Here is a 14,934-nt window from a genome sequence, read left to right as displayed (position 1 = left end):
ATAGTTCGTTAACATAAATTGTTAAGCATTGGTGCTAGAATTTAACCTCATGAACCACCATTTAGTAGATCTCCCCTCTCATATATTCCCCCTACTGTCTTTAGGTATATGTTTGTTCCAAGAAATGAGACTTGGCTCTGCAGTGGCTTTGCCTCCAAGGTGAAGGTCATGGCAGCAGTCAGATTTGAGCAGATCAGACTCTGCAGAGAGATCCCTTATCCCCCAGCTTCAGTGCAGCGTTTTTCACCTTTCTTCTCTTCTAATCTGTTACCTCTTCAAAATTCAGTTAAACTGTGCTGGCATTGAGATGATAACACACTTATTTCTATTTGCCAGCAGTCATTGGGGTGAAAACAATGATACTAAAGACTTAAAAATGTAACAGCTGTTGAGTAGAATATAGAAAAATGAACACGTTTCTGTTTCTGATGTTTGTATAAAACGTGGTCTATTTCCAGGACAAAATAACTTTCAAGTAGTGTGCTGTTTAGAGCATTTTCAATTGTTTCTAATTAGTGTTTTTGGCTGTAGGTAGATTCTGTTGGTCGGTCATCCTCACGTGGTCCAGTACTTCCTGAAGCAGATCAACAGATATTACGAGATTTGATGAGTGATGCTATGGAGGAGATTGACATGCAAGAAGCAGCTTCATCTGTAAAACCACAGTCTAATGGTGAGACAGACCCAGGACTTTTTCCCCGAGAGCTGCGATGTAGTTGAGGCTGACATTGTTTGCATTCTTACAGATTGCTCAATAAGTAACTAAAAGACAAGTCTGAGTTTTGGTGGGTATTTATTAGTCAGTCAGTTTGTGTTTATTGAGTATCTAGTAAATAAATAAATAATACTGGCTAGAGGCTTCCCTTGGACAAGGAAATGGCAATGCACTCCAGTGTTCTTGCCTGGAGAATCCCAGGGACGGCAGAGCCTGGTAGGCTGCCGTCTATGGGGTCGCACAGAGTCGGACACGACTGACGTGACTTAGCAGAGGCTTCCCTGGTGGCTTAGCAGTAAGGAATCTGCCTGCCAATGCAGGAGATGTGGGTTTGCTGCCTGGGTGGGGAAGATGCCCTGGAGGAGGAAATGGCAACTCACGGCTAGTATTCTGGCCTGGGAAATCCCATGGACAGAGGAGCCTGGCGGGCTACAGTCCGTGGGGTCACGAAGAGTCGGACGTGACTGAGCAACTGAACAACAACAACAACAGATTTTTATAGGAGACACAGATAAGTTGCAAGACAAAGCTTATGTTTTCTGGTAGCTTATAGTTTAGTAAAACAAACTGGCGCTAAACCAGACTGATGCTAGTATTTAGAATGATTGAGAAATGATCGAAGAAGACACTTCAAAAGGTAGTATATACTCTGTAATCAGTTTGGAAAAAATTTGGAATCCTCTCTTTAGACTCGTGAAAGCTGAGATGAGTTGGCTTTGAAAAAGTAGATAGGACTTAGGTGTGTAGAGTAAAAGAGAAGATAATTTTAGCAAGGTCATTAATGCCAAGAATCACAGATAGGCGTGTGTGAGCCTTAATGATGTAGTAACTCAGGCTATTAATACTGTAGCAAAAGTTCCCTTCTTATTGAGAAGAATTAGCTAATAACATTAGATAATTGGGAGGTGCCAGACGGAGAATTCTGAAAGCCAAGTGAAGTGTCTAAATATTTTTGAAGTATTTATATAGAAAACATTTTTTTCTGTTTAGATGAGCATTCTAATTTCTACATGTTGTGAAATCTTAATTTTAAAAAATTGTTTCATAATGTGATAAAAGTCTCACATTCAATGTTGCTTACATTCTAATTTAGAATAAATCAGAGCTAAGGAAGCAAATGGGAATTTTTAGCTCCCTATGTACTAGGCATTATTTGTAATAAATGTTTGCAACTAACCTACTTATACTGGAAAGAACATTTAATGAGTATTTATTGAGCAGCTTCATTACCCAAGATTCTGTACTGAGTGCTGGGCACTTACAAGTGTGAACGGGTTCAACATGCTGCCACAGAAGAATTTAAAGTCTAATTTGTGAGCCTTGTGAAGCTAAGATGTCACCATATTCATCTTAGTGTCTTTAGTCCATATCACAGGATTTGGTTTGAATGAGTGAATGGGGAAAGAATTAATGTGTCTAATATGCGATATAAATGTGTAAAAATAAGTGTTCACATACAGATTTTTTTTTTTAATTTTATTTTTTGGGTGCACCTCTGCAGCATGCGGGATCCTAGTTCCCCAGCCTGTGCCCCCTGCAGTAGAAGCAAGTCTTAACCACTGGACCAGCAGGAAATTTCCTACATACAGATTTTTGCACACATGCAACTTTTTGTCTTTATATTGAGATAGCTGATCTGTGTCCTGTTTGTGTATCCAGTGCCCCAAGGAGTCTTTTTTATTGCTCAGAATCATTGCCTGGCTGAAGACATGCTCGGGAACTGTTCCAATCCCCCCACCCCCGGACCCCAGGTAGAGATTTCCCACAGTTGTAAGTGAGGCACCACTGGATGCAGCGATTTCCCTTCCCCTTGCTATATCGTCCAAGGAGAGTTTGTTCCAGAACGCCACCTACAGGACATAATTCAGTATGCAATTCTGGCCAAAGAAGAACTGCAATCAACACTCACTGCCTGCTGCCGAATTCCTGAACTTCTCTGACACTGAATAACTTTGAGGAGATGTCTGTAACTTTATGAGTTCATCGTTTGCTGTTTTCTTAGGAAACTTAAAACTTATTATTAGTATTTTTATTAGAAGTCAGAAGATTATTGTAAGAAATAAATGAGATACTGTGGGTAAGAGCGCTAACATAATGCATAACTGACTCATGACTAAAGTGTTTAATAAATATTGTTATTATTGATGTTCCGAAATGTGCCGAAATTGACTGTTGTAATCTTTACCCCTAGGTGTTTCTGATGAAAAATCTCAAGTTCAGGAACCATGTTGTTCAGACCTCTTCCTGTTTCCTGATGAGAGTGGAAACGTGTCCCAGGAGCCTGGCCCCACTTACGCCTCATTCACCCACCACTTGATTAGTGATGCAGTGACAGGCGTGCCCACGGAAAATGACGACTTTTGCATTCTTTTTGCACCAAGAGCAACTGTTCAGGTAGTAAATTGATAACAAAATTAAAGTCTTGAAATAATGTTACAAATAGAAGTGACCAAAGGTCATCTGAAAAAGATTCTTTAGATTTTGTTAACTCTTCACAATTCAGAATTACTTGCTTTTGTAATTTACTGTTGATGCTTTGTAAATGTTTGTTATACTTTACCCTTTTTATGACACGTCTGTGAGGGACTCGGAAGAATGCTATTTTTAAAATCTCCTGCATGGTTTATTGAACTACAGAGGAAGTGTGTAGTTTGTACCCTAAAGTACCTCTTCAGGGTAATGAAATTAAATGGCAGGAGAGTTCTATACAGAGGTGTTAACACAAGAATGGGGAAAGATAAGATGTGGTTTGTGTGAAGGCTGATGGTTGACTAATAGATGTAATTTCCACTTTATTGTCATGCTTACATTTAAAAAGCATAGTCTGGATTTAATGAATCCACAGTTCACTAAACAAAATGGTTAAGCACTGACTCTATGCCTTTTTATTATCAAACAAGTAGTAAAAGCCAAATTGTAGACTATAAAAAATTCTTAGGAATGATTCACATAGAAGAGCAAGTAGTGAAGGAAGCAAAGTGTATTATGTGACAATTATTGTCAGTATTTAGTGTCCACTTTATATAAGGAAATTATTCAAAAGAATGCAGAGTCAAGAATTTCCCTTGAGAAGGGAATGGTACTCAATGGTTTCTACTTAGATAAGAGAGTATGTATTAACTGTTCCTTTGTCTTAGGAGAAGGAAGAAGAACCAGTTGTAAAGATAATGGTTGATGATCCAATTGTGATAAAAGAGAATTATTTTAGTCTGCCTGTTAAGAAGACAGATACGAGCAAAGCCCCGTTACACTTTCCCATTCCTGTCGTTCGGTACCTGGTTAAAGAAGTCTCTCTTGTTTGGCATCTTTATGGAGGAAAAGATTTTGGAACAGCCCCTCCTACTTCTCCAGCTAAAAGTTACATGTAAGTTAATTTCTACATACGTCTATTTGGCAGGCCAATATATTCTTTTCATTAAAAATACATAGGATTTACTCTTTCAAGAATTATTAATAAGTATGACCCAGAGCCTGTCTGTGTTCAAAAGGGAGAAACAGTTACATGAGCAAATGAGGGCAGTGAAGTGAAGGGTCTGTCAGGAGTTAGGGACCTCGCGTGCCCCTGTTTCTCTAGCATCCAGCACCCGGCAGGGTACCAAGCACAGAGTTGATGCCTCTGAAGTACCTATTAAAAGTGAGTGTGTTATCCTTTAGTTCTGAAAGAAAACTAGACAGAGAGACTAGGTGGAGACTGGGGGGCAAGCGTTCTCTTGGGGTAGGAGGGTCAGAAAAGGCTTCATGTAGTGGGAACCTCAGACACGACATTGTGAGGACTTTTTCTATTTAAAAGTGCTTTTTAAGAAACTTGACACTTTCCTGTAATTCTTTTATGTATTAATTGGAATTTCTCGGACTTGTCTTCTGATTCTCGGGTTTCTGAAGTAATAGGGACTTATAAGGAGGTCTCATTTCTAAGTCTGTCTGTGATATGCACACCAACATCATAGTTAGATTCTTCTGTAGTTTTAAATACTTAGCAAGTAGATGATTGCTGTGATGACAGTAATAAAATTTATGCTCTCAGTGCCTCCAAGGTATAAAAGATGTAGTTTAAATGTATAACAGTACAGTTTTTGGCAATGTTTTGATAGGTCTGTAATCTTGTTTTCTCTTTTCATCTTGTTATTTTTCCTGATGTCATTCGTTGCCTTCCTTTGACTATTCCTTTAATAAAAGGTTTTATTTTTTCATTTATAGTAGTCCCCATAGCTCACCTTCTCACACACCTACAAGACATGGACATAATATTGTTTGTGGGGGAAAAGGAAGAAACCATGACTTTTTAATGGAAATACAGTTAAGCAAGGTAAGATGGCATTTTAAAAGGAAAAATCCACTGAAGTAAGAGCATTAGTGACGGTTCTTTGGTTCTATCCTGCCCCCTGCCCTGTGTGATCTTGGAGCCTAAGTGGAAAAGTGCAGCGGACTTGTATAAATCTTACCTCTTACTCTTTTTCAGATATTCTGAAAAGATTTAGTTTTTGTTTTTCCAGGCTACCCTCCAGAGCAATGTCTCAAAGTTGAACAAGCACCAGAATCCCCCTGAGGACTTAGTAAAACACAGGTTGCTGGGTCCAGAGTTTCTAGTTCACTAGGGCTGCAGAAGGGCCCATGAATTTGCATTTTTAATAAGTTCCCAGGTGATTCTGATACTACTTTACCCAGGACCACACTTGGGGAACCACCGCCCTGGAGTGTCTCTGGGGAGGCCTGCCATGGAATAAGCACACAGGTCAGGTCCTGTGTGAACATCTAGAGACCAGGAGGGCCAGGCTGCCAGGGACACTGATGCATTTAATTCTGTCAGCTTGTCTGGGGTTCTGATAGGTGTCATATGTTAGGGTGCTTAATATGGCAGTGGTGACAGCTCCATATACTTAACTGTATCCTTGCCCCTTTTTGGAACTTGAACCTTGCCTCCAAGCAGTTTCATTAGGGGAACAAGATGATAATTTTATGAGTTAATCCTATTGAAGGTTTTGCTTGAAAAGGATGGGGATTTTACTAAGGTCAGATAGGAAATGTCAGTCAGGCTTATCCTTGTATGATCCAATACACGTGGATTAATAAGTAAATATGTGAACAAATGGAGGATTGTTACACTGTTCTCTGAAAGCGGAATCAGAAGCTGAGAATTTAATGAAAATGTGTGATATTTTACATTTTAAAGAGAAAATCTGTTTTAAATAGAGTGTCGAGGTGGTTCTGTATTCTTTCCCTCTGTGAAGGTGAAGTTTCAGCACGAGGTGTACCCGCCCTGCAAACCAGAATGCGAGTCGAGCCTTGTGGAGCACCCAGTGTCCCGGCAGGTGTTCATCGTGCAGGATCTTGAAATTCGAGATCGTCTGGCAACGTCACAAATGAATAAATTTTTGTACCTGTATTGCAGTAAAGAAATGCCTCGGAAAGCTCATTCCAACATGGTAAAATTTAAAACTTCATATATTTTGTTGCTATATTTGTTTAGGGAAAGTATTTCTATTATATCTAAAATATATGTAAATTATACCTATTACAACTGCAGAAGATTTGGGGAAAATTATGAGATTTTCATTTTACTATTAAAATCCCTTTTAAATATGCTGCTTAAAGTTTTATTTTTAAAAAATTATTTTGTGACTTCCCTGGTGGCCCAGTGGTTAAGACTTTGCCTTCCAACACAGGGTGTGTGTGTGTGATCCCTGGTCATAGAGCCAAGATCCCACATGCCTCACAGCCAGAAGACCAAAACATGAAACAGAAACTCTGTTATAACAGATTACCTGAGGAAAACCAGAAGTCCGTTGTGATCTACACGAAACACGTGCACAAGGAGCTCCCTTGTGGTCCAATAGTTTGGACTCTGAACTTTCGTTGCCAAGGGCCCAGGTTTGATACCCTGGTTAGGGAGATAAGACCCCACAAGCCACACAGTGTGGTCAAGCGCGCCACACACACACACACACACACACACACACACACATACACACACACACACACACACACACACACACACACACACACACACGATATTGACACAGAGGGAAATAAGACCCCACAAGCCACACAGTGTGGTCAAGCGCGCGACACACACACACACACACACACACACACACACGATATTGACACAGAGGGAAATAAGACCCCACAAGCCACACAATGTGGTCAAGTGCACGACACACACACACACACACACACGCACACACACACGATATTGACACAGAGGGAAATAAGACCCCACAAGCCACACAGTGTGGTCAAGCGCGCGACACACACACACACACACACACACACACACACACGATATTGACACAGAGGGAAATAAGACCCCACAAGCCACACAATGTGGTCAAGTGCGCGACACACACACACACACACACACACACACACACATGATATTGACACAGAGGGAAATAAGACCCCACAAGCCACACAGTGTGGTCAAGCGCGCGACACACACACACACACATGATATTGACACAGAATTGTTAGCAGTGTTCCAGATTTCTAACTTTTTCAATTTTAGTAGCATAGAAATTCTCAGCTGAGGGCTTTCAGAAGAAAACATTATAGAGGTTACCTTTGGAGTATGGATCTATGGATTTAGATTCAGGGGCATAGCAGACTCCTCTGAGACTGCAAGTACAACATTATCATTTGCATTTTTTCCCCGCTAAAGAGAATCCGTATCTTTCATCAGATTCTTAAAAGAGTATCTGACCAAAAAAAGTTAGATTCCGGATTCTAAGGAAAGAGGGTAAACCGACTTTCTGTCTAATATAGGGACTAGATATAGCATGGTTTTCTTCTCTCTTTTTTTTTTTTTTAATGAAAACAAGGTCATAATGTCATTGGAGAAAAACGTGTTTCTCTTTCTCGCCTTGCAGTTGACAATTAAAGCACTACACGTGCGTCCAGAGTCGGGCAGGTCCCCACAGGAGTGCTGCCTCAGAGTATCACTAATGCCACTTCGCCTCAATATTGACCAGGTTTGTATTGCAAGCAGAATTGCATGGAGGTATGATTAAATAGATATCCTGTGTTCAGAGCGAGAAATTTAATTTATTAGAATTATAATGTTGTTTATTATTTAAAGTTTATGGAGTTTGCATAATTAAAACAGACTTCTGCTGGTAAAGGACAGGACAGATTCATTCGGTGTTTGAAATCTGAACTGTGAGTAAACATTAGATGTTATCCTTCTGTCTCCTACTTGCTGTCTACGTGACAGAGCACTTAATACCTGCCTCTTACATTCTCTGATCTTTACACACATACTCCTGATGCAGATACACAGGTGTTTTCAGGAGATGGAAGGACTCCTTGATATATATTATTGAAAGGTATAGGGGGCTATAATCACAGCACCTGTAAAGGAATTCCTGGGCAAAATGACAAATTAGTAGATTGGCACTTAAACAGGTCACAAACGAAACAAATTTATGGAAATAAAGAAATTCATTTTCCTATATTCTAGCAAGCACCCCATTAAACAGTTCTGGGTTTTGCATTCACCCAGAGAGCAGTCTAAGGCATAGTTGGTGCCTCCTCTACAAGCTCTGTTCAAGGCCTCTGAAGACGGGATGCTTTGCAGTGTAGTGGTGAAAGCATGGGTTTGCGGTCAGACCTGGGCTCACATCTCAGTTCTCTTTTACTAATTGTGTGGCTTTGGGTAAGTAACTAACTCTCTAAGCCTCAATTTCTTCGCTGATAAAATGGAAAACATAGTACATTTAGCATCATTTTTTAAAACATGAGGATCGGAGAAGGAAATGGCAACCCACTCCAGTGTTCTTGCCTGGAGAATCCTAGGGACAGGGGAGCCTGGTGGGCTACCGTCTGTGGGGTCGCACAGAGTCAGACATGACTGAAGCAACTTAGCAGCAGCAGCAGCAGCGTCTGTAAACGGAGAAGGCAATGGCACCCCACTCCAGTACTCTTGCCTGGAAAATCCTATGGACGGAGGAGCCTGGTGGGCTGCAGTCCATGGGGTCGCGAAGAGTTGGACATTGCTGAGTGACTTCACTTTCACGCATTGGAGAAGGAAATGGCAACCCACTCCAGTATTCTTGCCTGGAGGATCCCAGGGACGGCGAAGCCTGGTGGGCTGCCGTCTATGGGGTGGCACACAGTTGGACACGACTTAAGCGACTTAGCAGCAGCAGCGTCTATAAAACACTTACCTTGGTGCCTGACACACAGTGTTAAAGATCACAAGTGTTACCTGTTACCGTCATTAACTGAAGCATATAACAACTGTATAAAATAAATGGAGTTTTTATAATGATCTGCTTTTGAAATAACAAAGCCTTCCTGTTGTATCATATATATTGGTGTGAGCTCAGGTTTGGAAGCAGTGTATATGTTGGGTAATATTATTTGCTCAATAATATTGATTAATGCTGATTCACTATTTAAATAAGTAGCAGATATATCAGGAATAATCTTAAATGATGTTTATATTGTAAACAAACTATAGGCCTAGCTCAGAGAAAATGTATTGTGAAGCACAGACGTGTAGCACAACTTTACATTACTATGTGTAGCTTCTGAGCTGGGTCAGACTTGCCAGTGTGTACTTAGATTTATGTTTTCTCATTATGGTAACAATCTTTTGAAATCTGTATTTTAATTTAATTTATCCATATTGGCCTAGTAGGAATATGATGCAGTATTTATGGGAAATTTAGTCTGAAAAATCACCAGTGTGAGCAAGAATTTGAACAAGTTTTATCTTTATGGCATGACTTTACCAGACTTAGTAAGCCCAATTTTCTCTAATAAGCCTTTTCTTTAATATTGAATGTTAATTTCTTCTGTAGAACTATTAAACAGTATGATTTTAAAATGGAGAAATATTAATCTTAGAAAAAAAAAATCAGGGAAATAAATGTTACGACTAAACTGAGGAGGAATGGGAAATCATTTCCCAAGATGTGAAACCTATGGAAACAAAGCCATGCTACAAATGTATGACTTAGTGAGGAATATTACAATACAAAAGAGTCCTTTCTTCTAAGACTGACGTACTATGCCAAGCAGTCATTTGAATAGCAAGCCAAATTTGTATTTTTCTTTTAAAAACAAATCAGTTGATGATGATAATGTTTTGAGTAATATGTTTTTTACCAAGCATATCTCTGACTTTATCTTAACTGGATCAGAGCAACATGTTGTTTGCTCATGTTTTTAAAAAGCTGCATTGCTGTTGACATTTGGTGCAGTTGATTCCACAGCTCAGGGTACCTGTAGGACAGGCAGGACACTGGGGTCACTAAGATGGAGTGACTTCCACGTGGGGAGGTGAGGAGATGATGGAGGTTGTGTAAGTAGGATGCTGGAGATTCAAAATCTGAAGGGGCCAGATTTCCTGACTTTATTAGTCTGGTGATCATTTTAGTATTGAACTGCCTGTAAATCTGTGTAGGGAAGACATCAGTTCAGTTCAGTTGCTCAGTCATGTCCAACTCTTTGTGACCCCATGGACTGTAGCATGCCAGGCTTCCCTGTCCATCATCAACTCCCGGAGCTTGATCAAACTCATGTTCATTGAGTTGGTGATGCCATCCAACCATCTCATCCTCTGTCGTCCCCTTCTCCTGCCCTCAATCTTTCTGAGCATCAAGATCTTTTCCAGTGAGTCATATTAATTCCAAATCATTTGCTGAGTAACTGTCCCAGGTCTGAACTAGGATGCTGGGAATACATAGATGAAGAAACATCCCTTCCTCAGAGATCTCTATGTAATAGAGAGAGTGCCAAAAAAACAGAGGACTTTAACACCCTGTGATGAAGTAGGCATAAAGATAAGTCCCATTGAAAGAGGACTTTTAGCCTGGGCTGGGAGTTTGGAAGATAAGGGGTGATCAGGAAAGGCTTTCTGGAGGTAACACTCAAGCTGGTCCTAAGGAATGTACAACTGTGAATATTTGTAAAGGCATTGACGGCCTAATGCAGGTTATGAGATGAGACGTGAGGCCGTTGGGTAGGACAGGTGCCCAGTGGAGGTCGGAAATGGTGAGCATGTAGCAGCACCAGTTTGCATGTTTGTGACTTTTTTCAGCATCACCTGAGTATGACATTGAAAGTAATTCTTTTAAACCTTAAGTCGTATCTCACTGATAGTAGCCTTTATCATAGGACCTTAAAGCTAGAAATAACTGTTTTATAGTTCAAGTTTAGTATAAATAAACCATACTTTTTAAAATTAAAAAAAATGTACTGAGGTATAATTTATATATAATAATAGGCAGAGATTTTTAGGTATACAGTTTGAGTTTGACAGATATATACACTTGAGTAACTACCGCACCAGTTGAGATATAGAACAATTTTTTTACTCTGCAAAATTCGCTTGTGTCCCTTTGTGGTCAGTCCACCATCCCAAAGCAACCGCTGATCTCATTTCATCACTGTAGAGCAGCTTTTTTTGTTCTACAGCCTATAAATGGAATTGTATCTGGCTTCCTGTTCTCAACATTATGCCCGGGAGATTTTTCTGTGTTGTAGCATGTATCAGCAGTCCATTCATTTTTACTCCTGAGCAGTGTTTCATTGTATGGGTACAACACTTGTTTATTCATTTACTTACTAATTCACAGTGGATTGTTTCCTTGTTTTTGGCTCTTAATGGATAAAGCTGTTATGAAATTTGAAGTCTTTTAATGGCCATATTTTTCAGTTTTCTTGGGTAATGATAAACAGGATGTCTAGGTCATAGGGTGAATGTGTGTTTACGATCATAAGAAGCTGCCAAATAGTTTTCCACAGTGGTTGTACCATTGCAGGTTCTTGGCAGTAAGAGATGAGAGCAACAGCTGCTTCATGCTCTGACCAAACCTGGTGTTGTCTTTTTAATTTTGGCTCTCTTATTTGGTGTTCATTGCCATTTTAATTTGGATTTCCCCGATGACTGAAGAACTGTACAAAAAAGATCTTCATGACCCAGATAATCATGATGGTGTGATCACTGACCTAGAGCCAGACATCCTGGAATGTGAAGTCAAGTGGGCCTTAGAAAGTATCACTAGGAACAAAGCTAGTGGAGGTGGTAGAATTCCAGTTGAGCTATTCCAAATCCTGAAAGATGATGCTGTGAAAGTGCTGCACTCAATATGCCAGCAAATTTGGAAAACTCAGCAGTGGCCACAAGACTGGAAAAGGTCAGTTTTCATTCCAATCCCAAAGAAAGGCAATGCCAAAGAATGCTCAAACTACTGCACAATTGCACTCATCTCACACGCTAGTGGCAGTGGCACCCCACTCCAGTACTCGTGCCTGGAAAATCCCATGGACGGAGGAGCCTGGTAGGCTGCAGTCCATGGGGTCGCTAAGAGTCGGACACCACTGAGCGACTTCACTTTCACTTTTCACTTTCATGCATTGGAGAAGGAAATGGCAACCCACTCCAGTGTTCTTGCCTGGAGAATCCCAGGGACGGGGGAGCTTGGTGGGCTGCCATCTATGGGGTCGCTCAGAGTCAGACATGACTGAAGCGACTTAGCACTTAGCACACGCTAGTAAAGTAATGCTTAAAATTCTCCAAGCCAGGCTTCAGCAATATGTGAACCGTGAACTTCCTAATGTTCAAGCTGGTTTTAGAAAAGGCAGAGGAACCAGAGATCAAATTGCCAATATCTGCTGGATCATGGAAAAAGCAAGAGAGTTCCAGAAAAACATCTATTTCTGCTTTGTTGGCTATGCCAAAGCCTTTGACTGTGTGGATCACAATAGACTGTGGAAAATTCTTCAAGAGATGGGAATACCAGACCACCTGACCTGCCTCTTGAGAATATATGCAGGTCAGGAAGCAACAGTTAGAACTGGACATGGAACAACAGACTGGTTCCAAATAGGAAAAGGAGTATGTCAAGGCTGTATATTGTCAGCCTGCTTATTTAACTTCTATGCAGAGTACATCATGAGAAACGCTGGGCTGGAAGAAGCACAAGCTGGAATCAAGATTGCCAGGAGAAATATCAATAACTTCAGATATGCAGATGACACCACCCTTATGGCAGAAAGTGAAGAGGAACTAAAGAGCCTCTTGATGAAAGTGAAAGAGGAGAGTGAAAAAGTTGGCTTAAAGCTCAACATTCAGAAAACGAAGATCATGGCATCTGGTCCCATCACTTCATGGGAAATACATGGGGAAGCAGTGGAAACAGTGTCAGACTTTGTTTTTTGGGGCTCCAAAATCACTGCAGATGGTGACTGCAGCCATGAAATTAAAAGACACTTATTCCTTGGAAGGAAAGTTATGACCAACCTAGATAGCATATTCAAAAGCAGAGACATTACTTTGCCAACAAAGGTCGCCTAGTCAAGGCTATGGTTTTTCCTGTGGTAATGTATGGATGTGAGAGTTGGACTGTGAAGAAGGCTGAGTGCCGAAGAATTGATGCTTTTGAACTGTGGTGTTGGAGAAGACTCTTGAGAGTCCCTTGGACTGCAAGGAGATCCAACCAGTCCATTCTGAAGGAGATCAGCCCTGGGATTTCTTTGGAAGGAATGATGCCAAAGCTGAAACTCCAGTACTTTGGCCACATCATGCGAAGAGTTGACTCATTGGAAAAGACTCTGATGCTGGGAGGGATTGGGGGCAAGAGGAGAAGGGGACAACAGAGGATGAGATGGCTGGATGGCATCACTGACTCAATGGACGTGAGTCTGAGTGAACTCCGGGAGTTGGTGATGGACAGGGAGGCCTGGCGTGCTGCGATTCATGGGGTCGCAAAGAGTCGGACACGACTGAGCAACTGATCTGATCTGATCTGATCTGATGACTGATGATGCTGAGCATCATCTCATGAGCTTATTCAACACTTGTACATCTGTTTTGAAGTCTCTGTATCTTTCTAGTTTCAAAGTTAGGTTGTTTGTCTTACTGAGTTGTAGGAAAGATTGAGGGCAGGAGAAGAGGGCGACAGAGGATGAGATGGTTGGATGGCATCACTGACTCAATGGACAAGAGTTTGAGCAAGCTCCAGGAGATGGTAAAGGACAGGGAAGCTGGCGTGCCGCGTGCATTCTGTGGGGTTGCAGAGTCAGACACGACTGAGCGACTGAACAGCAAAAGAGTTCAGCATAAATACCACAATCAACCATTTGGAGAACATTTTGAAAAGCTGATGATTAATATATCTTTGTCTGTTGTTTGTAGTAAAAACGTATAAAAACCACTGCCTTGTTAGTTGTCCTTTTCTCTTTTTTTGAAGGCAGTCATAGAGGCAAAACATTTATAGTATTAAAATATTGCCATTTGGTGGCAAAGGATAACATTTTATATACTATTAACATGTAATATTTGATACATGTATATATCATATCTGGGCTTCCCAGGTGGTGCTAGTGGTAAACAACTGCCTGCCAACGCAGGAGACGTAAGAGATGCAGATTCAAACCCTGTGTTGGGAAGATCCCCTGGAGGAGGGCGTGGCAGCCCACTAGTATTCTTGCCTGGAGAATCCCATGGACAGAGGAGCCTAGAAGCCTACAGTCCATAAGATCGCAGAGTCGGACATGACTGAAGTGACTTAACATGCACATGTACCATATATATAGCAATTTCTAATAAATGTATAAAATGTAAATAACATATAAACATCTACATAAATACATATGTGTAAAGAATAATAATGTAATGAACAATTCACCAACTTACTCCTCGACTGCAGAACCAGAATATTCTAATACTATTGAAGCTGTCTGCTTGTTCTTCAGTCCAGCCCCCAGTTTCTCATATGCAACATTACCTAAAAAAATACCTTTTTAGCATCCGTCATTGACACCTCTGACAAGTGTGATCAATAGATCAGACCCTTTGGAATGCCACTCAGGCTTTCAGTGTGCTGTGGCATATTGTGACCCTGTAATTCACTTTCACGTTGTGTTTTGGTGCAGTTTTAATGTTTTATATTAATTTAAGATTGTTTTTAATGGAAAGGAAGAATAAGAAAGAACAGGCTCAGGTATTTAATTTTCATATTCTCCAAAATGGATTTGTCAGTTGCTGTGAAGCTGCTAATAATGGGCAAATATGGCTTGCATATACAACATCAAGACCAGTCCAATTTCAGAAGAGACCACACTGAGTGGGTGATTTTATTTACTTTTAGTTTTTATTTTGAATATCATGTCCAGTGAAGAAAATGTACTCAGGCAATATAACATAGTGTTAAAAGCAGAAATAAGACATTAAGAACTTTTAAGTCACATCTAAGTATTGAGTACTTGCTAGC

General features: G+C 40.6%; 1 protein-coding gene across 7 annotated transcripts in view; it reads left to right on the top strand.

The window, feature by feature from the left end:
* Window positions 1-14,934, top strand: part of ATG2B (autophagy related 2B) — an 80,064-nt gene that overhangs the window by 49,988 nt on the left and 15,142 nt on the right. For all 7 annotated transcript variants that reach the window (XM_027521558.1, XM_027521559.1, XM_027521557.1 and 4 more), the window contains 6 exons: window positions 532-673; window positions 2,907-3,109; window positions 3,853-4,079; window positions 4,913-5,021; window positions 5,944-6,138; window positions 7,582-7,683. In XM_027521558.1, the coding sequence (XP_027377359.1) occupies window positions 532-673; window positions 2,907-3,109; window positions 3,853-4,079; window positions 4,913-5,021; window positions 5,944-6,138; window positions 7,582-7,683 (978 nt within the window). The remainder of the gene's footprint in view (window positions 1-531; window positions 674-2,906; window positions 3,110-3,852; window positions 4,080-4,912; window positions 5,022-5,943; window positions 6,139-7,581; window positions 7,684-14,934) is intronic.

The sequence above is a fragment of the Bos indicus x Bos taurus genome, chromosome 21, assembly GCF_003369695.1.
Source record: "Bos indicus x Bos taurus breed Angus x Brahman F1 hybrid chromosome 21, Bos_hybrid_MaternalHap_v2.0, whole genome shotgun sequence".
Lineage (NCBI taxonomy): Eukaryota > Metazoa > Chordata > Mammalia > Artiodactyla > Bovidae > Bos > Bos indicus x Bos taurus.
This window is presented reverse-complemented; position numbering and strand designations above follow the sequence as displayed.